Raw genomic sequence first — 26,502 nt, 5'->3', positions numbered from 1 at the left:
TTATAAGCAAATCAGATTTACCCAAAAACTCCACTCCATAAGCGTTCATTTGCGAAATTAAAAAGTGACAATGGGCTAGTCTGTCCCTTTCTCGATGAAATAGATAAGATATTAACATGAAGAAAGCTTTAGTCTAAAACAAACAAAGGAGAATCTATTAGAATTCGATTGAATTGGAAATATTATATTTTTTGTTCGCCTTTTGTATAAATATCCTTAATTTTCGAAACTCCTGGTCTAGAAAATCATCATCTTGAGAAGCCTCATTTGATTTTATGATTTGGGTAATACGAATTCTTTCTTCTGAAACTATTTTAGTTAATTTATTACATGCAGTTAAAATATATTTTATCCTCCTTTCAGTCTTTTCTCGTTTTGCTTCTGATTCCGTGAGCATAGTAATTAAATCATTGATCGACTGATATATATACTTTTGACGATCAACTGAAATAGCATTTTCCTTCTCTCCACGTTTTTGCTTGAATTCTAATATTAATTTATAGATTTGATCTATTTTGGAATCGTTATTTTTATAACTTAGTAAATCATGTTGTAATTTTTCAATAATTGCATCCTTTTCTACTATAATCTGTTTCAGTTTTACTACTTCATCATCAGTTTCTTTTTTAATATTAACGTCTGAGTTTGCAGAGGAAGAAAATGATGAAAAATGAATTTCTGTTAATCTTTGGAGTAACTCTTCATATTGTAATTTAAGGGCTTGGAATGATCTTGAAGAAGCTTCTAAGGCAGCAGATTTTTGATTCAATTCACCCTGTAATAATTCATTTATCTTTAAATAGTTTTCGTTTTCAGCCTTAATAACCTTCATTTTTTCTTTTAGTCGTTGATATTTATACGTTAACTCGTTACTTTGAACTGTTTCAAATCGAGGATGATTCATATAATTTTTTTGTCATGTAAAATTATTATTTTTTTGCCAAGTAAGAAACATATGGAATCATGAATAAATCGACGTAAATATAAATCTATTCAGATATAATTTTTATAATATTATATTAAAACAAACAAAACAATAATTTATCTTAATTCTTATGTTATTGTCCTTGCTGCATTGATGGAGAATAAAGAGAATTCAGCGCAGGAAAAGATGGTGTTATGCTCTGAGCCGTTTGCTGTGGCGGCCTGAAAACAACATTTGGTGGTGGTACATAAACACTCCTCAGGGTTGTTAATTCTGGAGCAATTGTCTTAAGGTTAATTTCGTCTAAACAAATACTTGAATCGGGGGCTCGGAATTGTGGAAAAGTATGTTGCTGTTCTAATTCATCGGTAGGAACGTCAGCCCATTCTTCATCACCTTCATCATATTCTTCTTCTTCCGTATTTTTTATTGATGAAGGTCTTTTCTTTGATTGTAGATTTCGAGTTTTGATTGATTGCTTTTGATGCATTTTCTGTAATCTCATTTCTCTTGACTTATTAAAAAATTCCATTTGCTTATCATAACATTTCTTAAATACCTTATAATCAAATTCATCGTCATCAGCTTCGAATTTTCTGGCACCTATTGTATCATAATGGAACATAATCTCGAACTCTGGAGGACTATACATTCTAATGTTAATAAATTTTAAAGAAGCGGTACATACTCTGTCTTTTGGAAGTGAAGAAAGGGGAACTCTTAGTAATGCAATCTGTTTGACGAGGTCATAATCTCCATCTTGAATATGAAGAATTATTTCCGAGTCTTTTTTAGTAATATTTACTGCTAGGACGTATTTTTTGAAATCTAATTTTGGTCCTTCGGTGTAAAAGTATGTTGTGTGTCTATTTCCAGCTTCGTTAGCACTAAAGGTGTAATCTAAACTTCTAAGCGGCTTTGGCTCAAAGTTTTCAACCTCAAGAAATCGAATATAAACAGTCATTATAAAATCCCGATCCTTTTTCAATATATTCTATGAGTTTCTTTCAAAATTCGAATTCGAATATAAAAAATAAATAGAAATTGATCATCCAAATCGATGAAATCTGCAAACGTGATATTATGAAGGAAGTTAATCATCTATGCTTTTCTTTACGAAGAGCTGCATAAAGAAAAATGAAATGAGCTTTTAAGTAGGCAAAGTATTTTCCAAATTTTCCGCATTTTCTTGATTTTAGAAAAAATTAGTGAGAAAAAAAAGTCACTTTTCAAAACTAAAAAATTGATCAAAAAATTTTACTTCTCAATATTATAAATATGACTTGAGCTATATAAATTGATCAAAAATTTTTACTTCTCAATATTTAGGATATAAACTAACAATATGATTCTAAATAATTTTAAAAGGAAAAGATTTTTTTAGTAAATTTTTTCTAAAATCAAGAAAATGCGGAAAATTTGGAAAATACTTTGCCTACTTAAAAGCTCATTTCATTTTTCTTTATGCAGCTCTTCGTAAAGACACTCACAGGCAAGCGCATCACACTCGAAGTCGAATCAGCAGACAAGATCGAAGACGTCAAGGCCAAGATCCAAGACAGAGAAGGTATTCCTCGTGATCAGCAGCGTTTGATCTTCCATGGCAAGGAACTTGAAGATGGAAACAGACTCGAGGATTACTCTATCCCGAAGGACGCAAAACTCCATCTCGTTCTTCATCTTCGTGGTGGATTCTAAGTTCGACATTTGTAATAAAATAAACTCTTTATTTTGATAATATTCTCATTTTTCATTTATTAAGATCAATATCTTGAACCAATATGATAATTTGAGATATTTTTGAATATTAATGAGTTTGAATTTAATCCTAATTTATCTCAATATTTGTCTATTAAAAACCGAATTACTAGGCATGATATAATTGAAAATCACAAATACATTGCCTTATCTCAGATGTTTACATTGCTATAGTGTGTTAGCACCGAGAAAATTGCATATGAAGATATTAATTGAATTATGCCTCTTTTTTAATCAATTTTTTCCGACATCTGAAATTTTCATATTCATTCTTTCAATTTATATAGCTCAAGTCATATTTATAATATTGAGAAGTTTGCTTGTGAGTGCGTGTAAATATGCATTTGCTCATTGACCGTGTTCAACTTTACTGCGGTCAAGAATTTCGAAGAATTTTACGTTTATTGGAGAAAAGTAGTGATAATGTATTTAAATTAGTAATGCTTTGCATATTTCTAGTTTCTGCGCGTCCGCATTTTTTTGACACGAAAATGTAAAAATGTAAAATAAAATTTGAAAGACATTGAAAATATTGAAAATTCGGTAGGAAAATGACGGAAGAGAGAGAATGTTGCATGCTAAGTAGTGTCAACGATAGAAATTGAGAGCCTATTAATCGTCGAGGAAGTACGATTATTTTTTGGGCGAAAAAGTATCTTAAAATATGATTATTAATATGTTTTTAAAATAAAAAATTTGAAAGTTAATTTGAGATTCTCATATAATTTTTTGAATGAAAAAAATAAATATAGTCTATATGAGTTTTTGAATAATCACACTTGAGATATATCTAAAAAATAATTAAAAATAGAGTTTGAGAAGACTTTTCAAGGTGTAATGAAAAGTGTGATATAGAAAATAATTATAGATATTTTAATTTTATATATTGTGCTAAGCATTATATTAAATTTTTAGGAAAAACACTTTTCATAAGTATTCAATATTTGAAAATACGGTCCAAAAAAGAATAGATTCTTTTATATTCGCTTATATAAAATGAGACTCTCTATCAGATGCGAATGCCTGAATTCAGCACCTCTGATAGAGAGTTTCCTCTTATATAAGCGGATCTTTTTCATTCGTTTTTGTTAATATAAAAACATAAAAATCTACCAATATGAGAAATTAAACCCTGCGAGGTGCCAGTCTAGAACTGGCGCTTCGCAGGGTTTAATTTCTCTTGACAAAATACAATAATCAAATGCTCCAAAGTTTTCAAATTTTTATTAGGAATAGGAGCCTACAAAGCACTGATTATATATCAGTGCCTGGTAGGCTCCTATTCCTTCTCTAAATGGGAGAAACTTTGTTTGAATAAGATAACATGCGAACAAAGTTTCTCCCATTTAGAGTGGGATTTGGAGGGTGGGAGGTACATAGATAGACTATGTATCTCTCACCCTCCAATTCCCTCGGGAAAGTTCGAAAACTTTGGTGCAATCAGCAACGATTGCACCAAAGTTTTTGCGTTTAATTGAAGGAATTGCTCTTTATGATATATACAGTTACAATGCATATATCATAAGGAGCAATTCCTTCCAGATATCTGGCAAACTTGCTCGCAATGGTTCACAATTGCGAACAAGTTTTGTCATTTGTCAAGAGAAATTAAACCCTGCGAAGCGCCAGTTCTAGACTGGCACCTCGCAGGGTTTAATTTCTCATATTGGTAGATTTTTATGTTTTTATATTAACAAAAACGAATGAAAAAGATCCGCTTATATAAGAGGAAACTCTCTATCAGAGGTGCTGAATTCAGGCATTCGCATCTGATAGAGAGTCTCATTTTATATAAGCGAATATAAAAGAATCTATTCTTTTTTGGACCGTATTCTCAAATATTGAATACTTATGAAAAGTGTTTTTTTCTAAAAATCTCAGAATATATTTACAATAGTAAAATAAATAAGATATTTAAATTTATTTTTAAATGCTTTTTTTTATATGAGATTCTCAAAAGTTATATCAAAAGTCTGTTTTTTCTAAAATCTAATATCATAATCTATTTCTCATTTTAAGTACATCTTAATTTATTTTATTTTCTATATTTTTCAATATTTTTGAGGGAATTGTGTTGCTTCCCCGACGATAAAATTGAGAGGTTTACACATTGACACTACTTAGCATGCAACAAGAAATGCATTACATTCATATGTAGATATATATCATCGAGTTTTGGACGTTTGGGTCATTTTCACAGAAAAAGATTTGAGTTCATAAGAAGCCTGAAGGTTCTCAATATAATAAAAAGACAGTGTTGTGATAAAGCAGTATATATGATTATGAGAAGAAGCTTTTATCGATTTCTCCACTTCTCACAATTTTGATTCTGTTGATATAAATATTGAAAGGATTATTAAAAAAAAATTAACTTCATTTTTCATCAAAGAAAGACAAATACATGAACTTTATCTCATCAAATGGAGTAATTGTACACTTCCACGTCAGAGTGTCTACAACATTCGGTCAAGAAGTCTTCGTTTCAGGCAACATCCCTGAATTAGGAAACTGGGACTCAGAAAAGTCGATAAAGATGCACTTCGAGCAGAACTTAGACTACTGGACAGTCGATGTTGAACTACAAAAGTCGAAAGATCCAAGAATCGTCGAGTACAAATATATCATTTCTAATGGCGACAACAAACAGTGGGAACCAGAGCAGAACCACAAGCTTGTCTTAGGAGAGATCAACGAAAACTGCATCATCAACATCGAAGACCACTTCCACTGGAGAGACAACGTCCTTGACGCATTCAGCCGCGCAACATTTGTCGGTGCAATCAACTCAAGAGAAAGTCCAGTCAAGAGCGAACCAATCACTGTCAAGCAGACAGGAGACGCAATACAAACATATTTCGCGACAAACTGCCCATATGTAAGACCAAATCAGGTTCTCAGAATCGTCGGAAACGTTCCAGAGCTCGGAAACTGGGATCCAAAGAATTCATTAGTTCTTGCAGATGGATGCTTCCCTGCTTGGACAGGAAACAAAGTTTTTGCAAAATCTTCATTCCCATTCGAGTATAAGTACGTCATTGAGAACAAAGACAATAGCACATTCATCTGGGAAGAGTGTGAGAACAGAGTTTGCCCAGTCCCAGTTTTGTCAGACGGAAAGGTTATCAACTATATCCAAGACTGGTTCGTCAGTCCAAACAAAGACTTGTTTAAGGGAATGGGAATATACGTTCCTCTCTTCTCCCTTAGAACAAACGATTCTCAGGGCATAGGATCTTACACAGACCTCAAGAAATGTGTCGATGCTTGCAACAAGATGGGTGCTTCTCTCATACAGTTACTTCCAATCAATGATACAACAGAGAAAGGAGAATGGTGTGACTCTTACCCATACCGCCAGGTATCTTGCTTCGCTCTTCATCCTGTTTACATCGACCTACTCGCTATCACAGACAAGATCCCAGCAGCAATGAAGAAGGAAATTGTCGAAGCCAAAGAGAGATTCGAGAAGTTCGAGCAAGTTGAGTATCCAGAAGTATTCGCATTCAAGATGAAGTATCTCAAGGAAATTTTCAAGCTTGAGAAGGATAATTTCGTCAAAGATGGCCTTGAACAGTTCCTCAAGAAGAATGGATCATGGCTCAAACCATACGCCCTCTTCTGCCTCCTCAGAGATGAGTACAAGACAACAGAGTTCCGAAGTGGCCAAAGTATTCAACAATCACACCAGCCGAGCTCGAACAAGTCTGCGAGCAGAAAAAGAATGATTTGCTCGAAATCTACTGGATTCAGTACGTCGCAGACAAGCAGTTCAAAGAGTCATACGACTATGCAACAAAGAACCACGTTGCACTCAAGGGTGACCTCCCAATCGGTGTCAACATCAATTCAGTCGAGTGCTGGGCATTTCCACAGCTCTTCAGACTCCACATGTGCGCTGGTGCTCCTCCTGATGACTTCTCATCTGATGGACAGAACTGGGGATTCCCAACATACGACTGGGAAGCGATGGAGAAAGATGGATTCTCATGGTGGCGCTCAAGGCTCACAAGAATGGCAGAACTCTACCATCAGCTCAGAGTTGACCACATCCTCGGATTCTTCAGAATTTGGGAGGTCCCACGCGAAACATGCGTAAGAGGTCTCCTCGGACACTTCTTCCCATCAGTCCCATTCTCGCGCGATGAACTCAACGGAATGGGCCTCTGGGATATCGAAAGACTCACAAAGCCATACGTCAGATGGCACATCCTCTGTGAGAAATTCCACGAAGATGCAGAATTCGTTTCTCACAAGTATTTCAACAACAAAGGTTGGGATGCAAAAGATGACTACTACGAATTCAAGCCAGAGTTCGATAACGAGAAGAATGTTGCCCAAGCTCTCGACAATGACAAGACACTCTCTGAAGAGAAGCGTGAACACTATAGATGCTGCCTCTTCCAGCTCATCGGAAATGTCATCCTCATTGAAGACCCAGAGAGGAAAGGATTCTTCCACATGAGAACAGAAGTCCTCAAGGATCACGTCGAACCAACGAAAGAAGGTCCTGTTGTCTATGTCTCATCATCATGGAACGAACTCGACGAAGGCCTCAAGCAGCGTGTCAAGGAAGAAGCTCATAAGTTCTTCTACGAGAGGATGACAGATCTCTGGGTCCAGAAGGCTCAGCCAAAGCTCAACGTCCTCAAGAATGCTACAAAGATGCTCATCTGCGGCGAAGATCTCGGACAGATCACAGCTGGAATCATAAGAGCTATCGATGAATCTGCAATTCTCTCACTCCACGTCCAGAGAATGTCTAAGATACCAGAGGAAGATTTCGATGACTTCCACAAGTTCGGATATCTGTCCGTTGCTTGCCCATCAACACACGATACATCTTCACTCCGCGGATGGTGGGAGGAGACAAAGGCAACAAGAGAGAACTTCTGGTACAACGTCCTCCTCAGGCATGATGCATGCCCAGAGACACTATCTTGCGAAGTTCAGGAAGATATACTCAAGCAGAACATCTGGTCTAACTCAATGTGGGCAATATTCCTCCTCCAGGATATCACTTCAATATTCCCAGAGTTGAGACTCCAGTCAGCTGACGCTGAAAGAATCAACATACCTGCTGATCCAAATCACAAGTGGCGTTATCGCTACCCATACAAGCTCGAAGATCTTATCGCAAACGATAAGCTCAACAACCACGTAATGCAGCTTGTCCGTGATTCTCACAGAATATAATTATTATAATGCTCATTTTTAAGTAAAAATGATCTCTTTTTTATTTATTTATTTTTAAAAGATATTACAAACATTTTTTTAATTACATAGACATAGATATGAAAGGATATAGATATGAGGATGAAATTGCGGGATGTTGGATATATTTGCATGAAATCATTAAACCACAATCATCTTTGAATGCAATCGAAGGAATCTTACCTTGCTCAATGATGATCTTCTGAGCACTTGATGGAGCTGAGAAAGAACCGCACTTGCGAAGAAGACTGCAGCCATCAAAAGCTTGGTCACCGATGGTTTTGATGCTGGATGATGAGAAGAAGACGAGATTGAGATTTTTGCAGTCTTTGAATGCTTGGTAGTCAATAGTCTGGATATTGTTGCCGTTGAAGAAAACTCTGATAAGTGATGGACTGCCCATGAAAGCACATTGACCAATCGTTCTCATCGTCATAGGAACAATGAAGTTCTTGACTCCACTGTAAGGAAGGAAGACAATGAGATTTGTTTGATCGTAGTCTGTGAGTGCGCCGTTCTCAAAACGATATCTTTGATCTGATGGAGGCAATATGATTTCAGTGAGACTGAAGCATTCGTAGAAGCAACCACCATCAACTCTAGATAGAGTGCATTCGCCACTCATATAGACAGTGGAAAGAGATGTGCAAGTCTGGAATGCAAAACCTTGGATGTTGGAAAGAGTACTAGGAATGATGAATCCTTTGAGAGATGTACAACCATCAAATGCATATGGTCCGATCACTGAAACACCGATCTTCAGAGTGAGTTTTTCAAGAGATACACAGTACTGACAGAGCTGCTGAGGAATAGAGGAGCTAATTGTGAGTTCTCTGATTGATGAGCCCATGAAGCACTTGATGTCAACTGTGCAGCCACTGTTTGCAAGATTCGCTGAACTCAGACCACTATAAAAGAATGCATAAGCACCAATAAAAATCAGGTTGATCATGCCTGAGATGCCAATATCTCCAATGAGTGGACAGTTCGCGAAAGCATACTCACCAATACTCTCAATAGATGAAGGAAATGTGATGTGTTCAAGATTTTTGTTGTTATTAAAACAGTAGTTAGGAATGGATTTTATTTTGTTCCCTTTGAATGTAACATTCTTCAGAGATCCACAACCTTCGAATGCATTTTTCCCAATAGATATTAATCCAGGAGGGAAAATAATGGATCTAATAGTAGAAGATTGAAAGGCCTGATTTCCAATTATCACATTGATTTCAGGATTTTCGCTCTGGAAAGTAACATCTCGAAGCTTTTTGTTACTAAATGTGAGAGTACTAATACTTTTGCAGTCTCTTATTATCGAAATATCATTATTAGTATTTGAGCCTGTGTATAAAATCAATGTTTCTTTATTGTCTTTGTACATAAGGAAGTTTTCTGAATAAAAATATGGACTCAAAGAAGTGATTTTAATTTCACCAGTATTACTGAAAGATCCATCACCAAGCTCTGTCAATGTTTTAGGAAGCGTTATTGATTTAAGTGATTTGCATGAATAGAAAGCTTGATCACCTATTGATGTCAAATTTGGCGGAATATTGATTGTTGCCAAATTTACACAAGTATAAAACGTTCTATCAGGTATTTTTTTGATATTTTCACTTAGTGTTACCGAAGTTAATCTACCACAACCTGCAAATATCCATGATCCAATTGATGTAATTTGATCAGTGAATGTAAATTCTGCTATTTGAGCATTAGAAAAGCACCAATTTTCAAGAGTTGTCACATTTGATGTTAGAATAATTTTATTTATATTAGAACCTCTGAAAGCAGAATTGCCAATCTTTCTAATGAATGTAGGAACTTGATATGTTCCAGTTAGTGCTGAACTTGCGTAGAATAAAGTTGAAAAAACTGTCCCAGAAAAAATAGAAGTTCCATCTGTTTTGTAATATGGATTTCTCTTATCAATACTAATACTAATAATCGGACAAGCTTGGAGGCAAGATCCATCTTGCATTTTTAATTTCGACGGGATTAGTAGTAGGGTATGATGGGTTGTGTGACTTTTTTTGTAAACGTAAGAATTCATACAATATTGAACGATTTTGTATCATTTTTTTTAACATATGAAGTAAAAAATGTATGATTCTTACGGTTTTTATTCTTACGTTTTGAAATAAATCATGATTTAAAAAATTGACTTCTTACGTAAAATTAAAACTAAGTTAAATTTATTTTTTTATTTTATAATAAATGAGTATAACAACTAATTCATTGAAATCTTTAAAGTTCACTAATTCAGAATTAGAAAATATTTTAGAAAATTTTGGAGACGGTTCTTATCCAACATATATGCAGAATGTGAAAGAGTTTTCCAGATTGTTGAATGAATTTAAATATAACGGGCCAATTACTAAAAAGGCTATAATGAGATATTTATATCCCAAAAAAGTTGAAAAACAGAAGAATATTCCTCTTTATGGTCCAGAGGACCTGGGCTCAGAGAGCCTTGAAACACCTCCTGAATATTATGAAGAACGAATTAAAGATGATGAATATGATGAGATTGAGAAATTGGAACAATTAAGAAATGAAATAGATGAAAAAATTAAGGAATTGAGAAATGCTGAGAATGAAGTAGAGGGTTTAATGAATATCCCAGCTTCAGAATCAGAAGTTCAAAAATCACATGAGGAAAGATATAAAAATTACTTTTTGGAATCTACTAAAAATTTATTAGATGGTGATATTGACGAAACACTTTCAGAAGAAGGCACAAAATTTATTCATAAACATAAGCTTCAGTTTATTGACGATGGAGATTATCCATGTATATTACTTTCACCTCCTCTTGATTCTGAAAAATTCAAAAAAGCATTGAAAAATGTAACATATGCAACAAATACGATTAAGAAAGAAGACCATGATATTTACACAAATTATTATTTAAATAAATGTACAGGTGTTGATAAAGTTTTTGATTTGTTAGATAAAATATCAAAAGAAACAATTGGTACATATAAAATTTTATGCGATTGTGGTTTCATTATTGAAGATACCAATAATGTTTCATATGAAAGAACAGCACCGAAGGAAGACGAAGTTGAAAGGTCTATACCATTCGTTATTAAGAACATAAAAGATATGAAAACTTATAAACATTATATTTATTCATTTATTTCAGAAAAAATGGAAGCAACCCATAAAACATCTTCTCATCATTTTATAGCTATTCATACATTCCTTTTCAAAGTTGTGAAATTAAATAAGACAGGAATTAGATTTAATGTATCAGGGTACGCATTCTTGAGTAAATTAAAATGTATTCGTCACGTCGCAGATGATAAAAATTTATGTGTTCTTAATTCATTTTATGGGCTTTAGCCCTGGACTCTCTGAGTCTCGGACTTTAAAAAAAATAAACTTTATTTTTATTTATTTTTTAATTTTTTATTCTTACATAAATGAATAAAAATGGAACAGCTAAAATGAATGATAATCAAATTAGAGCAGAAGGTAGAAGGTTATTTAAACGCTTCTATAACATTCCTGATGGTGTTAATCCTAAAATTCGTAGAAGCTATTTAAATGAAGCAATAGATGCATATGAAGGGTTTGACATTTCATCAGAAAGTGAGAGATTAGCGAGAATGTTAAATGTTAATATTGATTTCTATTATTGTGATCCTCAACCAGAAGACGTGGACATAAATAAGGTAGACTTTCCATTAGTGGAATCAATAATGATAGATCCAGAATTTGAAACAGTAAATATTTTATTAACACAGAGTCCATGTGGAAAACTTCACGCTGACAGAATAACAGACGTTGAAGCACTCACCGGCTATAAAGTTTGTCCATATTGTAAAGAAGAAGTTTATTCTATCCGTGATGATCCAGAAAGGAAAAACCAAAGAAGATTTTTAAAGCATTGTGAGAAATGTAAAGAAAATAATGGAAGATTAATTCAAGACGTTCAATTGCAAAAGACCCAGCAACCATATGCACCACATATTACGAAACAGAAGATATATCAGTGGTTATTAGCTCACAATTTGCAGGAATATTATCAACCGACAAGATATTATATTACTTTTGACTTCGAAACATTAGAGACTAAAGAAGAATTACAACTTTCTGAGTGTGCAACTTTGAACGCTTACTTAAAACCATTCATGGTATCATCAACGGTTAAATTAAATGATAAAACATATACGAGGAATTTTTGCTTAACTTCGAGTGATTCTTTTATTTCTGATTGGATTGAGTTTTTATTTTCAACCTGTTCATTAGTTGCTAAATCAAATATTGAACAATATGAAGAATTAATGAATACATTAAATGAAAAACAGAAGGAAGCATTTAAAGAACTTCTAGATGAGGAATTCAATAAAGTGAATATCATAGGTTTTAATTCGGGAAAGTTTGATTTAAATTTAATTCTTCGTGATTTAAACACTGCAAAATGGAAAATAAATCAATGCTGGGTTCATCTTCTCAATTTAAGCAAATCATTGTAAAGAAAACAAACGTCCATATGAATTAAGATTTATTGACATCAGAAATTATATAGCGGGTGGGACATTAGACCAATTCACTCAAGATTTCGGAAACAATAAATCACGTGTTAAATCCTTTTTCCCTTATCAATTCATCACATGGGAGAATTACGAAGAAGAATTATATAAAGGAACCATTCACTCAAGATTCATTTTATTCAGCATTAACTCAAGAAACTATATCAGATAGTGATTATCAAATATATCTCAATGATGCTAAAAATTTTAAGAATAGATTAGAATATTTTATTCATTATTGCAATAAAGATGTTGAAATTATGATTGACCCAATTGATAAAATTATTGAAGAAACATTTGTTTATAAAATTGATATGCTTCATAATCTTTCTTTATCATCGAATGCTTCAATGATTCGTTACGCTTTAGCATATAAAGACTTTAATCCTAATGAAAATATCCTGAGGAAGAGATAGAATCAAGTTTTGAATTAACGAAAAAGTATTGGAAATATAAAATTGAATCATATAAGAAACAAGATGAAAAGCGAAAGAGATACCAAAACAATGTTTCAATGGATGATTTTCAATACTATCACGATTTAATCCTTTCATCTAAATGCAAAATGTGTGGTAAAGCGTTTACATATGCAAATAAACCAACATTGGATAGAATCGATAATGAAAAACCACATACCAAAGAAAATTGTCAGTTAATGTGTTGTTATTGCAATGTCGTAAAATCAAATAAAGATGAAGATGTTCAACGTTTAAGAATCAATTTAAGAAATTATGCATTAAAAAATAATTTACCAATGACTTTAGATTCAGTTGAAGCTTATCACATTCTCCGTAATGGAATTACTGGTGGTTTATCAAATGTTCAACATAGAGTAAATCTTAAAGGAATCACGCACATTAATAAACTTTCATATAGTCCAGAAACTAAAACTGTATCAAATGAGGACACACCAACATTATGACTCATTTCGTTGGTGTTGATTTTAATTCATTATATCCTTCATCATTTTCATCTAATCCTCATGATTTCATTCAATATACTGACCATAAAATGTGTATGCCGGGAAGATTGAATGGTGTTATCATTTGTGATACAGCAACAAAGAAAGCAAAAGCACTGGGAATAATTAAGAAGAAAAATACTTTATTCGTGGCTGAAGTAAAGGGTCACATTGATGAAAAATACATTAATGATTACATAAACTTTTTACCGATAATAAGAAACTTAGATATTATCACAGATGAAAAAACAATTGGCAGTTTTATGTATAATTACATGAAATCAAACAATCTACCAGTTGACCAGAAACAGAGAAATTAACTCAGTTAGCATCAACACACAACCAATATCAACCATTTTCTTCTTATTATCTTGGTATCTAATAGACAGATTTCATTTTATCATTGATGATATTCAATCAATTTTAACATTTACGAAAAACACTTGTTTAATGAATTTGCGAACAAATTTATGAACGAAAGACAAAAGGCTGAATTAGAAGGAAATAAAGGAAAAAGTTTATTTTGCAAGATTTCACTTAATGGATCATATGGTTACGATGCAATGAATACACAAAATTACGCAAAGACTAAAATAATGAATGCACAGAAGTCACGCGTTGCATGTATGTCAAATAAGTTTAAAAACATAAGAGAAATAGGAGAGGATACATATCAAGTGATGCTTAAAGATAGATTTTATAGATGTGATACATGTTTACAAGAGGCATTCTTCACTTTAGATAATGCTAAATACTGGTATTTGGTTTTCATTTATGATTTTATGTATAAATGCATGAATGTTAATCGTTTTCATTTCATTGAAGGTGATACTGATTCATCTTATTGGGCAATCGCTGGTGATCCAAATCTTCCTAACACTCAAGCATTTCAAGCAATTGTTACCGATAAACAATTTTATGATAAAAATATTTTCAAATTCGCACCATTTGATTTCTTCTGTTTTGATGAGAAATTTAAACCTAAATTAAAGAATAAAGCTGAAGAAAAAGCACATGAGAAGAAGTTATTGGGTTTAGCAATTGAGAAACAAGGCGATAACATGGTTGCTTTATGTCCTAAGTGTTATACATCATTCAATGGTTCAATTGATGGAAGTGATTTTAAAAAGATTGCACAAAAAATGAAAGGTGTTAGTTTACGACAAAATAAGCAATTAACACCTAAAAATTATTTGGATATAATAAATGATAAATTGATATTTGATGGTCAGAATATTAATTTACAACTTAAAAACGGGTCAATGACTCGCTTAACAATTGGTAAGACTGCATTAACAGGAGCACACACTAAGGCTGTATGTTGTGAAAATGGATGTTGTATGCCATTTATTTAATAAAATACCACAGAAGAGACAAAAGGAACCGTTAATGATGGTTTTGATTCTTGATCAAAGAGGTGGGCACCCTTAAAACATTGATTTTATTTTTATATAAATGGATAACGTACATTTAAAAAATTTAATTGATGATTTAGTATTTAATCAAAATTTTCTTAATTATTATGATTTAAAAGCATATCTCCAAAAATATGATAACAATATAACAGGTGATGATATGGATTATTATTATCCATATTATAAAAATGAAATTTTGAAATATCATGATAAAATAATTTCTAAAATTAAAGACAAAATTAAAAATAATGAATATATAAAGGGAAAAACTAAATCACAACTTAAACAATTGAAAGATTTCAAAAATAAAGTATTAACAGAAGAAGATATTGATGAATTATATAATTTATATAATCCTGAGCCACAAAACACCCAGGTCCTTCAGACCATAAATGATGCACAAGCTTTAATTTATGATTCATTAGTTAAACCATATTCAGCCGACTTTTAAATGAAGATCAACTTTTGGAATTCATCCTTCAACATAAACTCGAAGCGGGAAAGTATATCAAACCTTTATATACAGCATATTTAAAACAAATGAATAGAATACATCCAGAATTAATGAAGGAAGGAATGAAATCCAAAATCAAAGCAGATAAAATTAAACCACTTGCAACACACAAAACCTCCAACGACAGTACCGCCTCCTCCTTCAGTTAATCCTTCATCATTCACTTTATTATATCCATTTCAAACATTAAAGAAACAAAAAGATTTTAAAAAGGATTTCAAAATATTAAATAAACCAATTGACCCAAAAATTCAACCATTAAAGGAAAAATTTAGTCGCCCTTCATTTGCTCCATATCCATATTCATACGAAATTGATCATCTGGAATATTCAAAAGGAAACGTTACTTATTTATTTGCCATTAACATTAACACTAGATATTTATATTGCATTCCGGTGAAAGGGAAAACAGAACAGGAAACAAGAAGAGCTATTCAATACTTACTAGATCATGAAAGAGTGGATAATATCAGGGGTGATGGTGATAAAGGATTTCAGGCAGCTATGACTCATTATTTCCCACAAATTAATTTTTACTTTTCATCCTCTCCATATACGTTTCATAATAAAATAGTTGATGCGGTAATGAGAACTCTTAGAGATGCGTTAGGGGTTAACGGTCAGATATACTGGGATGGAAATCATGACTCCATCATACAACAGTTAGTATATTATTACAATAATACATGGCATAGAACTATAAACATGAAACCGGTGGAAATGAAAAATGATATTTCAAAAGAATGGGAATATATTAGAAAGCAAATGGAAAAGTTAAATGATGTTAAACGTGAACAAATTAATTCGGGGCTCATGAATTTTAAACAAGGGAATAAAGTTTTAATTCATCTCGATTATGGAAAAACTGATAAATCAATGACAAAAAGAAGACGAAGATTTGACACAATAGCTGAATTTGTTAGATATATTAACGGCAATGCATTAGTTGAAGTTAACAATAAATTAATAGAAATTCCGATTTATTTTATTACTCCATTATATTTAAATAATATTTAATTTTTTTTATTTCGTAAGAAATGAGTGACAACGAAGCAGTCAAGAGTCCAGACGATGAATATAAAAAGAAACTAAACAGAATTAAATCAAAAATATGCTATTACAAAAAGAAGCCGCAATGCGGTGGGGTTGAAAACGATAAAGAAATAATCGAAAAATTAGAAACTTACCGTTCAATCCTTAAACTGAGTGAAGCAAAAATAAAAGAATTTAATAGAATAAATAAATTGGTTGGAAGAGATGAATTTAATAAAGATGAATTTTTAAACTCTATCCAAATTTAATTTTTATTCCTCTTCGACAACATCTCTCTTTCCATCATTACTGCATAACCACATTTTCTCAATTTTAGTGGTTTGTTATTTTTAACATGTTCTTGCATCATTTTTATCATTTCCTCCCTTGTTATGATTCGTGGTAAATTTTGAGCTTGTGGGGTATTCATTTATGATAAAAATAAAAATTTAAATTATGCCGTTCTAAAGTTTGAGACAACATGACATTTTGACAACATCATGGGTTATTCAATAATTAATTATTTTTGAAGAACTGAAGGGGTCACCAGGTCACCAGGTCACCAGGTAATTTAACTTCTCTGAAAAAATGAGACAACATGACATTTTGACAACATCATGGGTTATTCAATAATTAATTATTTTTGAAGAACTGAAGGGGTCACCAGGTCACCAGGTCACCAGGTCACCAGGTAATTTAACTTCTCTGAAAAAATGAGACAACATGACATTTTGACAACATCATGGGTTATTCAATAATTAATTATTTTTGAAGAACTGAAGGGGTCACCAGGTCACCAGGTCACCAGGTCACCAGGTAATTTAACTTCTCTGAAAAAATGAGACAACATGACATTTTGACAACATCATGGGTTATTCAATAATTAATTATTTTTGAAGAACTGAAGGGGTCACCAGGTCACCAGGTCACCAGGTAATTTAACTTCTCTGAAAAAATGAGACAACATGACATTTTGACAACATCACAGGAGGAAGGCAAAAATAAATTCCAGTCATACTTTATAAAGCTTCATTTACAGGTATTTCATCGTCAGTAAATGATTCCTCATTATCGTTTGGTTCAATTTGTTTATATAATCCTTTCATTTCTTCTTTCAAAACATAATACCATGTTTGTTTACCATCTATTTTTCTTTGTTTCCTTTCACATTTATCCTTAATGCTCATTTGGAAATTCTTGTCTTTCATGTCTGATGGTTTGCAGAATAGAGCATTTTTACACGTCATACCTGCACATAATTCATCATAATGTGTATTTATCCATTCATCTAAAGGATTTGTTGATAACTCGATTAAATCTTGTTTGGCTTCAGTCATCGGTATGATTCGTACATTAAATGATGAAAGGTCATATTGCATAAAATATGTTAAAAGGTTATCATAAAATTCCTTAGTGCATGAATCCATTAAATTCTTGAAGTAATCAAATTGACCCTTGAATTTACCATTAACCCTTAAAACTACGTATCTTCTGTCTCCAACTTCAATTTTGACAGGGTAGACGTTGTTAGTTACGAAAATGAAGTTTGCAACATTCTGAGCAGTTCTTCTGGGTTGATTCTTTTCATTAATTCTAATCTCATTATCCGTAATAATTGATTTCAAAGCGTTGAAGTTGCGAGTCTGTCTTCACCTACATTCTTGAGTTCATTAAGTACAAGAAACATTTTTATTTTCAACAAACTGAGTTGAAATTACCCGTTAGCTCACTTATTTCAGTAATGTTTTTACATGAATAACCAGCGAGGAGTTCAGAAATAATGTCTGTGAATCTGTTTTTACCTGTTCCCTGAAGTCCTTTCAAAATAATTGCTGTTTCATTCTTGATTCCAGGATGTTGAATCATTGATGCAATCCAGCCGAGAAGGTATTTATACACTTCATCGTTATTATCACAAATGGCTTCTTTAATGAAATCCATAAAACATCTTCAATTTTTGAGTAATCAGGCTTTTCAAGAATTTGTATTTATAACCCTGAAACGTTGAAAACATCTGGGGAATCAGATTTAAAGCAAACACCCTTAACGGTTAATGAGGATAATTGATTTAGTAGTACATCCCATGCTGTTATGGTTTTACCTTCTTCTTTAAATAATTTAATCATTTTGAGTGACTCTTTCATGTTTGATTGAAAGAACGAATGATATTTGATTCATTTGTCGTGGATATTATAGTCCTTTGAATGAAATATTTATTTCCACAATCTACAACGAATTACACGTGATAAATCCTCAATTACTTCAAACTGTTTTTATACTGATGATTTTCAGCCTTGCGTCTAATATCTGTTATCAAAAACGAGTCATCAAGTTATATCAAATGTTATTTTTGGCTTACGTAATAAAGGTAAAACATATTCATCATATATTCCTTTTGATAAAGTTTTAGAATCTTCACTAAAACAAATGGAGAAGTCATTAAATGTGCATATTACTACGTGCTTTTTCAAAAATTACTTTTTGCATTTTCTGTTAAAACTGCAGAAAGTTATAAACGTTATCGTATGCTTCATTAATTAAATGATTAGGGTAACGGAATTAATTGCTTGAAACAGTGTGAATAATGTAACTTCTTTTTCTAAATTCATGTTTCCACCGTCATTATGTACTTCAAAATCACAGATGCCATTCAACTATGCTCTGGGCAAGTTTATCGTCAATGTTTACACTTTATTTTCATTCATTATACTCTTTATTCTTCATTCTTCTGTTCAACTCTTACCTTAATATTCAAATCATTTAATATATCATTCACTAGTTTAAATAATGTTGATCATAACTTCCACGAATGAATGAGTATGTATTGATTGGTTCTGATGCATTCTTGCGAACTCTTGAATCAGCCATAACCACTAAAGAACGCTTTGAATCATCAATAAAAGTCATTGATATCAATATCATAATCATTGCAGGAATAATATTTAATCATTCTGTTCGAGGTTGAATAGAAGAAATTAGTGTTGCAATAAATGTGAAGACCTCCTGATGCAGTTTTAACGATAACATCTTTATCCGAAAGGTTTGATAAAATGTCTTTTCTAAACTGTTTCTTTAAGTTCATCATTGTATGATTTATTGATATCAACATCTATAATCGTTAAATTTGAAATTTTATTTACTAATAAACTGTACCAGTTTTCCTTCCTCTTCCTCCATCATGTTTGAGTAGTTATTATGTAAATCAATCTTGTTTTCACCAATTCTTTCGTTGAGGCTTTAGTTTCTGCCACAACTAATTCCTCAGCTAATGAATCAATAACTTTTTCATTCAGAAATGATATAGTTGCTGTTGCTGTTGTTTGTTGCTGTCATTTATATAGGAATAAAAAATAAAAATAATTTTAAAACTAACTTTATTTTTGGACTACATCAAATTTCGTAAATGTTGTCAAATGTCATGTTGTCTCATTTTTTCAGAGAAGTTAAATTACCTGGTGACCTGGTGACCTGGTGACCCGGTGACCCCTTCAGTTCTTCAAAAATAATTAATTATTGAATAACCCGAAACCATTAACGTAAAACATTAACGTAAACATATATTTCCAGGACTGTTGTCAAAATGTCATGTTGTCTCATTTTTTTCAGAGAAAGTTAAATTACCTGGTGACCTGGTGACCCGGTGACCCTTCAGTTCTTCAAAAATAATTAATTATTGAATACTGGGGAAAGGAATTTACGTCAAATGTGCAATTTATAAAATCTTATGTCGACGAGCGTTCATTGAACTCTATACCATTAACGTAACCATTAACGATAAAAATTTATTTCTGGTCGTTTATGATAAAAATAAATGGTTCATTTACTCACAATATTTTTGTACAGAATGACCCCAAACTTTTAACTTCTTTTCTGCAGCTTCAAATGCTATCTTAGCGAGTTCATATTCTCTAAATTCTCTCTTTAAATCTTCTTGTTCCCATTGGTCTAGTTCGTATGGAGAATCTCTATAACCATAACATATCTCACGTTCATGTTCTAATTTTTTTCGCACATTTTTCCAACTTCTTCTCTCAAAACACAAATGTTTAGCATTCTCTACTGTATCTTCGAGTTCTTCTTCATCTAATTCTTCATGAACTTTCTTGTCTATGGAATCCATAATATCTTTGACATAAAATGCATACTTTACAGAGCACCATTCAGCAACAAAATGAACGAGGTCAGGATGTATGTAAATACCTTTGAATTCATTTATAACGCCCTTAGCAAGCTCATAAAATGCTTGTTTTGAGGTTGAGCCACTTTTGCTCCACCGTATTCTTTCAACCAAAACTCAAGAATTTCCTGCATTTTAGCACTATTGAGAAATCTGTTTAAATGGTTTAACTTTCCTGCTTCTCTTGCCATCTTTGTTGCATTAATGTAACCATCCTTGTCTCTACGTAAGACTTCAATACTATTATAAGTGCCTTTTGTGAATGTTTCGCCATTAGATTTGTTTGTGAATGTTTTTGCTTCGACTGACATTTCTGTTCTTACATACAAAATAAAAAAATAAAAATAATTTTAAAACTAACTTTATTTTTGGGTTGCATTATATTTCCCACTATGTTGTCAAAATGTCATGTTGTCTCATTTTTTCAGAGAAGTTAAATTACCTGGTGACCTGGTGACCCCTTCAGTTCTTCAAAAATAAGTCATAACTGCCTTCCTCCTGTGATGTTGTCAAAATGTCATGTTGTCTCATTTTTTCAGAGAAGTTAAATTACCTGGTGACCACCTGGTGACCCGGTGACCTCATCAGTTATTCAAAAATAATTAATTATTGAATAACCTGAAAACATTAACATTAACATTAACATTAACATAAACATTAACGTAACCATTAACGTAAACATTAACGATAAAATATATTTCTGCAGTTCATCCATTACTTCATTACCTAATTAATTACAGACATAAAATATATTTAGTTCATTCAATAAATGCGGTACCATGCGAATACAGTCATAAATGGTGGCATATAATCTTCACCCAAGCCTGTTGGATTTGTTGTGAAAGTGTGTGAATGATTTCCTGCGGTTCCACAGAAAATACCTGCGCTTGAATCTACTGGGTCACTTGAAATATCATATCTATGCATTCCCTGTCTATCCGAACCTGCTGCAAGATTTGTATAACCTCTTTTTGTTATTGAATGTGAATGACTACCTGTTGTGTTTGTAGTTCCTGTATGAGTGTGCGGTGGAAGGTTTGCTTCAGTAATTTTCTTCGAACCCCCTGTTTGCTTTGAAGAGTTTGCACAATACAAAAACCTGTCTACAATCTGTTCCCAAGTACCAAAACCTAAAACTGTTTCTGGATTTGTTGAATTCATTGACGTATAAATAGAACCAATGGGGTAAATCATCTCAAGAATTGTATTTAATCCATTATGAATATTGAATTTATTATATAATATTGAATTTGGGTAAGAAATTAAAACTGGTCTTGTTATCAATATTAACGTATTATTTTTGAAAATTGCTTTTCTAACATCTTGAAATTTTGTGATTTCAGACCAGTTTCTTCCATCACTACTGATATTTACTAAATCACCACATCCTAAAGCAATGAAATACCCATCAATATAAAATAAATTTGTAAATCTATAATTTCGAGTAAGTTTTGGAGTGAATGAATAAACCAATTCCCAATTTGATAAATCCTGTGATAAATAAATATGTCTGTTATAACTTACAGGATATGAATACACCATTTCACCTGAAACGAGAACATAAACATTTGATCCATAACATAAAGCTTCAATGTGTCCATCAGCTTGAAAAATTTGTTCAAATTGACCTTGTGGTATTGAAGATGATCTATAAATTTTATCATTTTGTAGGATAAAATACATGTTGTTAATGTAATACCACTCACTTGTATAATCAATTTTCAAATCTGATGACATCATACTAAACATATAATAATTTATCCCATCCTCACTAATGAAAATTTGATTGACTTCATAAATTAGTACCCATTTATTATTAACGCATCTAATAGGATTATTTGGATATTTAAATTTAGCATCTTGATTTAAATTACATTTGAACCATTGGATACAATCGAATGAATAACAAGGGCAAAAATCATCTCCAACCGTTATCATTCCCATAAATTTACCGTTATTATATTCAACATATAAAATTCTTGGATTAATGATTGGCTTTCGTGTATCAGGATTCCAAACAGATGGAGTAAATGATTCATAGTTTTTAAAATCATTTGTTTTAAAATAATAAAGCACTCCAGCTGTATAAAATAAATACATGGTCACTCCATCGAAACATATCCATTCAAAAGAATCTATATCAAAGGTTTTATCTGATGATTTCATAAAATTTAAAAATGGCGGAGTAAAATAGACCTCTGATTGTTTTATTTCTTCATTAACATAAGTTTTATCTGCTTTCTTCTCTAACTCATCGTTAACATATTCCTTATCCGCTTTCTTCTCTAACTCATCGTCAACATATTCCTTATCCGCTTTAAGGTCTAAACATCCTGAAACCCATCCTGTATCGGCTTTAGTTTTTAAAATCTTTGATGTCCATTCATGATACCATTCAACCCTTTCTTTAATTTCATTATCTTTTTCATTAACATATTCCTTATCTGCCTTCTTCATTAATTCACTAGCCATAAGTCCCTTATCTACCTTCTCCTCTAACTCACTAACCACATATTCCTTATCTGCTTTCTTCATTATGTCATTTAGGAAACCTTTTATGAATTCCTCATTTAAATTAAATCTTCCAATCTTCAAAACTTTAGGAAATGCATTTAATGCGTAATATCTTTGTTCTTCTGGTGGAATTGATGTTATATCATCCGTTATACCTTTAATTTTAGAATTCATAAATAAAATTTCTTTTATATTTGATATCACTGCACCACCCTTGCAAACGAATTCGAAATGGTCATTTTTCAATACTATTTCCAAATCTCCATATTTCAACCTTTGCGTTTGTTCTGCCGTCTTTGAATTATATGCATATATGGCGTATGTAATGGTCTGAGGGACCTGGGTGCTTTGTGCCTTAAGTTGTGGTTGCTGTTGTTTAATCATTTATTATGATTTAAAAATAAATATTTAATCTGTTATCTCATCACCTATTTTTTCTATTTGAAATTGCCATAATATTTCATTCATGAATTCTAAATCACAATCAAATAGGTCGGTTATTCTAAATTTAATATTTGATAAATCTTTTGAATGAAGAATAAATGAATTCCCGGATAATTGAAACGGAAATGATAAAGAAAATATGTTTAAGTTGATGGATAAAATGTTTTGTATTGATGGGTAAGAGTTAGGGTCTAATGTTTGATGTGAAAATCTCATTGGGGTATTAACTTTATCACATTTGATTAAAATGAAATTGGAACCAGTGTCAGAATACAAAACATCCCCAACATCTTTTTCAAAATTTAATATCCCCAACAATGAACGAAGATGAGGAGTACAAAATTTAATTTTCAGTGGAAATTTAATAAGGTTATTTATTTCATCAAGTTCAAAAAGTTTATCAGGTTTTGATTTAAAATTTTCTTCATACCATACGATAAATGATTCATTTAAATAACTTAAAATCATGTTAATATCCCATTTCGCTATCACATTATTTATATACATATCATACGTTTTTTCATGGTCATCTTTAATAAATGATATATAATCTGAAGGGTCTAAAAGAATGGGATTAAATTTACCACTCACAGAAACGAGAGTAACATTATAAATTCCGCTAACTGTTAAATTTAATTCACAACTATTATTCGAAATAATATTGATAATTGACATTTTTATTACGATTAAAAATATGGTAAAGCGTTATTTTCCAGTGATAAATAAAACTAGAATAAGATTACCTCAAGAATTCATAAATTCAACGAATAAGAAATTCATTCATGTTATAAATTTTAGTGTTTTCAGAAAATATGAGTCAATGTCATATTCATCATCGGGTTATATTTCACTTCATTCAAATTTAGTTCAATCAAACCCATATAATGACCATTTCATAAGATTTTCAGATGGTATTAAAAATGTAATTGATAGATTAAAATATGAACAGATTGACAATATCGAATTTTTGGAATTTTGGTTTAAATATCCCGATGGAAAAAAGATTGAAGTTAAAGATAAAGCTGATACTATAACAAAAACAATTACAATGACCGATCCAGATAGTGGGGAACAAAAAGAAATAAAACAAACGATAGAAACTGGTGAAAGGTCAATTATTATCGATTATGATTCAAAGGATTATTATTCAATAATGTTAATGCTTGAATATTAAATAGCCTTAACAAAGAATTTTTCAAGTGATATTTTATATTCATCAACTATTTTATTATAAATATCATTATAAGTTAAATGAAGTTCAGTTGTTGTTCCGTTCTTTGATATCTTAATTGTGCTAATATCCTTTATAGGATTTATTTTTGCAACTGTTCCGCAGCATGAAACCTCATCATCTATGAAAAATTGAATCTTAACGTCTGAATCTTGAACATCACAAAGAATGGCGATAATGTGAATTAATGATTCATAAGGTAAAATAATTAAACCGGATTGATCAATTAAATTTATTATTGAATCATAATTATCAGTTATTATATCACGGTAAATTTTCATTAATTCTGAATTAATGTCTATTTTATATGGCGCATTGCGACTGGAATCGTAGATTCCTGGGTTCTCATGTTTGATGAAAGAGGTGGGGGGTATGTTGGATAAGTGGGAATTTCAACAGGTTCTTTACCGGGTTCAGATAAAATGATTGGGTCTCCATTCTCCTCATTCTTCGGTAAGTCACGAGTTAATAAATTTGGTTGAGTTGCTGACCTTGTTAATTCAGGACTAACATTAACTTTAACATTTTGAATAATTCGTGATTTATCATCATTTACGTTATAACCAACCGTAATCTCTGCTTTTGCGTTTGTGTTCTTTTGACTTGTGAAACGTCTTCTCATTTATAATTGAATAAAAAAAGAAAAATATATTTAAAGTTTTATTTAGTTGTTACGGTAATATCCCAAGGTTCATCATTGTTTGCTTATACTTTCTTTGTAACCGCACCAATTATGTTATTGATATTGCTTTGAGTTTCTTCCAGTCTTATTTTATCATTTACAATATCTTTAATCATTTCATTACATGCATTCTTAAAACCATCTGATTTTTCTAATTTACGTCTATCACTTTCTTTAATTAAATCAAAGTTATAACCTTGTTGAGAATAAAGTGGTTTCTTTATCAATTCCTTGAACGCTTCTGAAAGTGAAGATGAAGAAATTCTTGCCACTTGAATTGGTTTAAATTCTGCTTTCATTGCTTCTTTCTGTTCATTGAACACTGGATCGAATAAAGCAACTTTAAAGAATTTCTTAGCTGGAATTTCAGGTCTAATATTTGCATATTGACCATCAAACTGATTAACATATCGTGGTAATCCATCCGGTCCCTCTTCAATAGCATTTAATTCTTCATTGAAATAAGAATATGGATTATGACGGTATGAATTAATTGGACCATTTTCACCTTCTCCAATGTATTGTTTAACAGCTTTTCCATTTTCATCAAATTGCATAGGATAACGTTCATTATATGCTTTACGTTTAGGATAATCAGATTATTAATTTATAACCATTTATGACTTTAATATTACCTTGACCATCAGTAACGAAAACTTCATTTATACCATCAGGTTTTCCATTTGGACCCGTAATGTCTGCTTCGTGTGCTTCCCAATTTGGACCATGACGTTTGGCATATGCTTGAGCTTCTGGTAATGTTAAAACGTTTCTCATTTGTTTAACATCTTTTTGAAGACCAGCAACAATATGAACTAATTCTTTCATTCCATCAGGAACTTTCATAGTTCTATTATATGCACCCTTTTGTTTGTCCCTTGTTTTAATGGAACCTGTAGAAGATTTGCATTTCTGTCATGTTTAATTATAAATAAAAAATAAAAATTAATTATAAAAAGTTAATCAAATTTAACACCTCCTTTATTTAAATCAACTATTATTTTTCCATGTTCACCTAATTGCTGATATTGTGTGTAAAGTTCATTAATGCTCATTGGTAAATTCACTTGATAAAGCATAACGTTCAACTGTTGACGACT

The 26,502-nt window shown here is 31.8% G+C and overlaps 9 protein-coding genes and 5 pseudogenes across 14 annotated transcripts, besides 3 other annotated features; 6 read left to right on the top strand and 8 right to left on the bottom strand.

Annotated features, from left to right (window-relative positions):
- Positions 1-93: part of a mobile genetic element that runs on past the window's edge.
- A 33-nt stretch (positions 94-126) lies between these two features.
- On the bottom strand, positions 127-904 carry TVAGG3_0993330 (uncharacterized protein; the record flags this gene model as incomplete). The annotated part of the gene is made up of 1 exon (XM_001276940.1): positions 158-904. One exon carries the CDS (start codon positions 902-904, stop codon positions 158-160), a length of 747 nt encoding a protein of 248 aa, XP_001276941.1.
- Positions 905-1,058: 154 nt separating this feature from the next.
- Positions 1,059-1,889, bottom strand: TVAGG3_0993320 (profilin binding; the record flags this gene model as incomplete). Its single annotated transcript, XM_001276939.1, has 1 exon — positions 1,059-1,889. The coding sequence occupies one exon, from the start codon at positions 1,887-1,889 to the stop codon at positions 1,059-1,061; it is 831 nt and encodes a 276-aa protein (XP_001276940.1).
- Positions 1,890-2,139: 250 nt separating this feature from the next.
- Positions 2,140-2,916, top strand: TVAGG3_0993310 (cellular macromolecule catabolic process; the record flags this gene model as incomplete). Its single annotated transcript, XM_001276938.2, has 1 exon — positions 2,390-2,623. One exon carries the CDS (start codon positions 2,390-2,392, stop codon positions 2,621-2,623), a length of 234 nt encoding a protein of 77 aa, XP_001276939.1.
- Positions 2,917-3,885: 969 nt separating this feature from the next.
- Positions 3,886-4,272: a mobile genetic element.
- An 812-nt stretch (positions 4,273-5,084) lies between these two features.
- Positions 5,085-7,876, top strand: TVAGG3_0993290 (annotated as a pseudogene). The gene has a single exon. A coding segment is annotated over exon 1 (2,792 nt).
- An 82-nt stretch (positions 7,877-7,958) lies between these two features.
- Positions 7,959-9,872, bottom strand: TVAGG3_0993280 (antigen BSP-related family; the record flags this gene model as incomplete). Its single annotated transcript, XM_001276936.1, has 1 exon — positions 7,959-9,872. The coding sequence occupies one exon, from the start codon at positions 9,870-9,872 to the stop codon at positions 7,959-7,961; it is 1,914 nt and encodes a 637-aa protein (XP_001276937.1).
- Positions 9,873-10,041: 169 nt separating this feature from the next.
- Positions 10,042-26,502: part of a mobile genetic element that runs on past the window's edge.
- Positions 10,109-11,239, top strand: TVAGG3_0993270 (uncharacterized protein; the record flags this gene model as incomplete). Its single annotated transcript, XM_051254183.1, has 1 exon — positions 10,109-11,239. The coding sequence occupies one exon, from the start codon at positions 10,109-10,111 to the stop codon at positions 11,237-11,239; it is 1,131 nt and encodes a 376-aa protein (XP_051079757.1).
- On the top strand, positions 11,320-11,894 carry TVAGG3_0993260 (uncharacterized protein; the record flags this gene model as incomplete). Its single annotated transcript, XM_051254182.1, has 1 exon — positions 11,320-11,894. A coding segment is annotated over one exon (575 nt), but the record flags the coding sequence as incomplete, so codon positions are not given.
- TVAGG3_0993250 (DNA/RNA polymerases family) lies at positions 13,864-14,748 on the top strand (the record flags this gene model as incomplete). Its single annotated transcript, XM_051254181.1, has 1 exon — positions 13,864-14,748. One exon carries the CDS (start codon positions 13,864-13,866, stop codon positions 14,746-14,748), a length of 885 nt encoding a protein of 294 aa, XP_051079755.1.
- On the top strand, positions 16,360-16,623 carry TVAGG3_0993240 (uncharacterized protein; the record flags this gene model as incomplete). The annotated part of the gene is made up of 1 exon (XM_051254180.1): positions 16,360-16,623. One exon carries the CDS (start codon positions 16,360-16,362, stop codon positions 16,621-16,623), a length of 264 nt encoding a protein of 87 aa, XP_051079754.1.
- Positions 17,374-18,041, bottom strand: TVAGG3_0993230 (annotated as a pseudogene). The gene has a single exon. A coding segment is annotated over exon 1 (668 nt).
- TVAGG3_0993220 lies at positions 18,100-19,687 on the bottom strand (annotated as a pseudogene). Its single transcript has one exon. A coding segment is annotated over exon 1 (1,588 nt).
- On the bottom strand, positions 20,415-20,842 carry TVAGG3_0993210 (annotated as a pseudogene). The gene has a single exon. A coding segment is annotated over exon 1 (428 nt).
- On the bottom strand, positions 21,294-23,429 carry TVAGG3_0993200 (keratin-associated protein family; the record flags this gene model as incomplete). Its single annotated transcript, XM_051254179.1, has 1 exon — positions 21,294-23,429. One exon carries the CDS (start codon positions 23,427-23,429, stop codon positions 21,294-21,296), a length of 2,136 nt encoding a protein of 711 aa, XP_051079753.1.
- On the bottom strand, positions 24,660-25,342 carry TVAGG3_0993190 (annotated as a pseudogene). Its single transcript has one exon. A coding segment is annotated over exon 1 (683 nt).

Source organism: Trichomonas vaginalis, chromosome I (assembly GCF_026262505.1).
Source record: "Trichomonas vaginalis G3 chromosome I, whole genome shotgun sequence".
NCBI lineage: Eukaryota > Parabasalia > Trichomonadida > Trichomonadidae > Trichomonas > Trichomonas vaginalis.
Note: the sequence above shows the minus strand (reverse complement) of the source record. Positions and strands in the feature narration are given on the sequence as shown.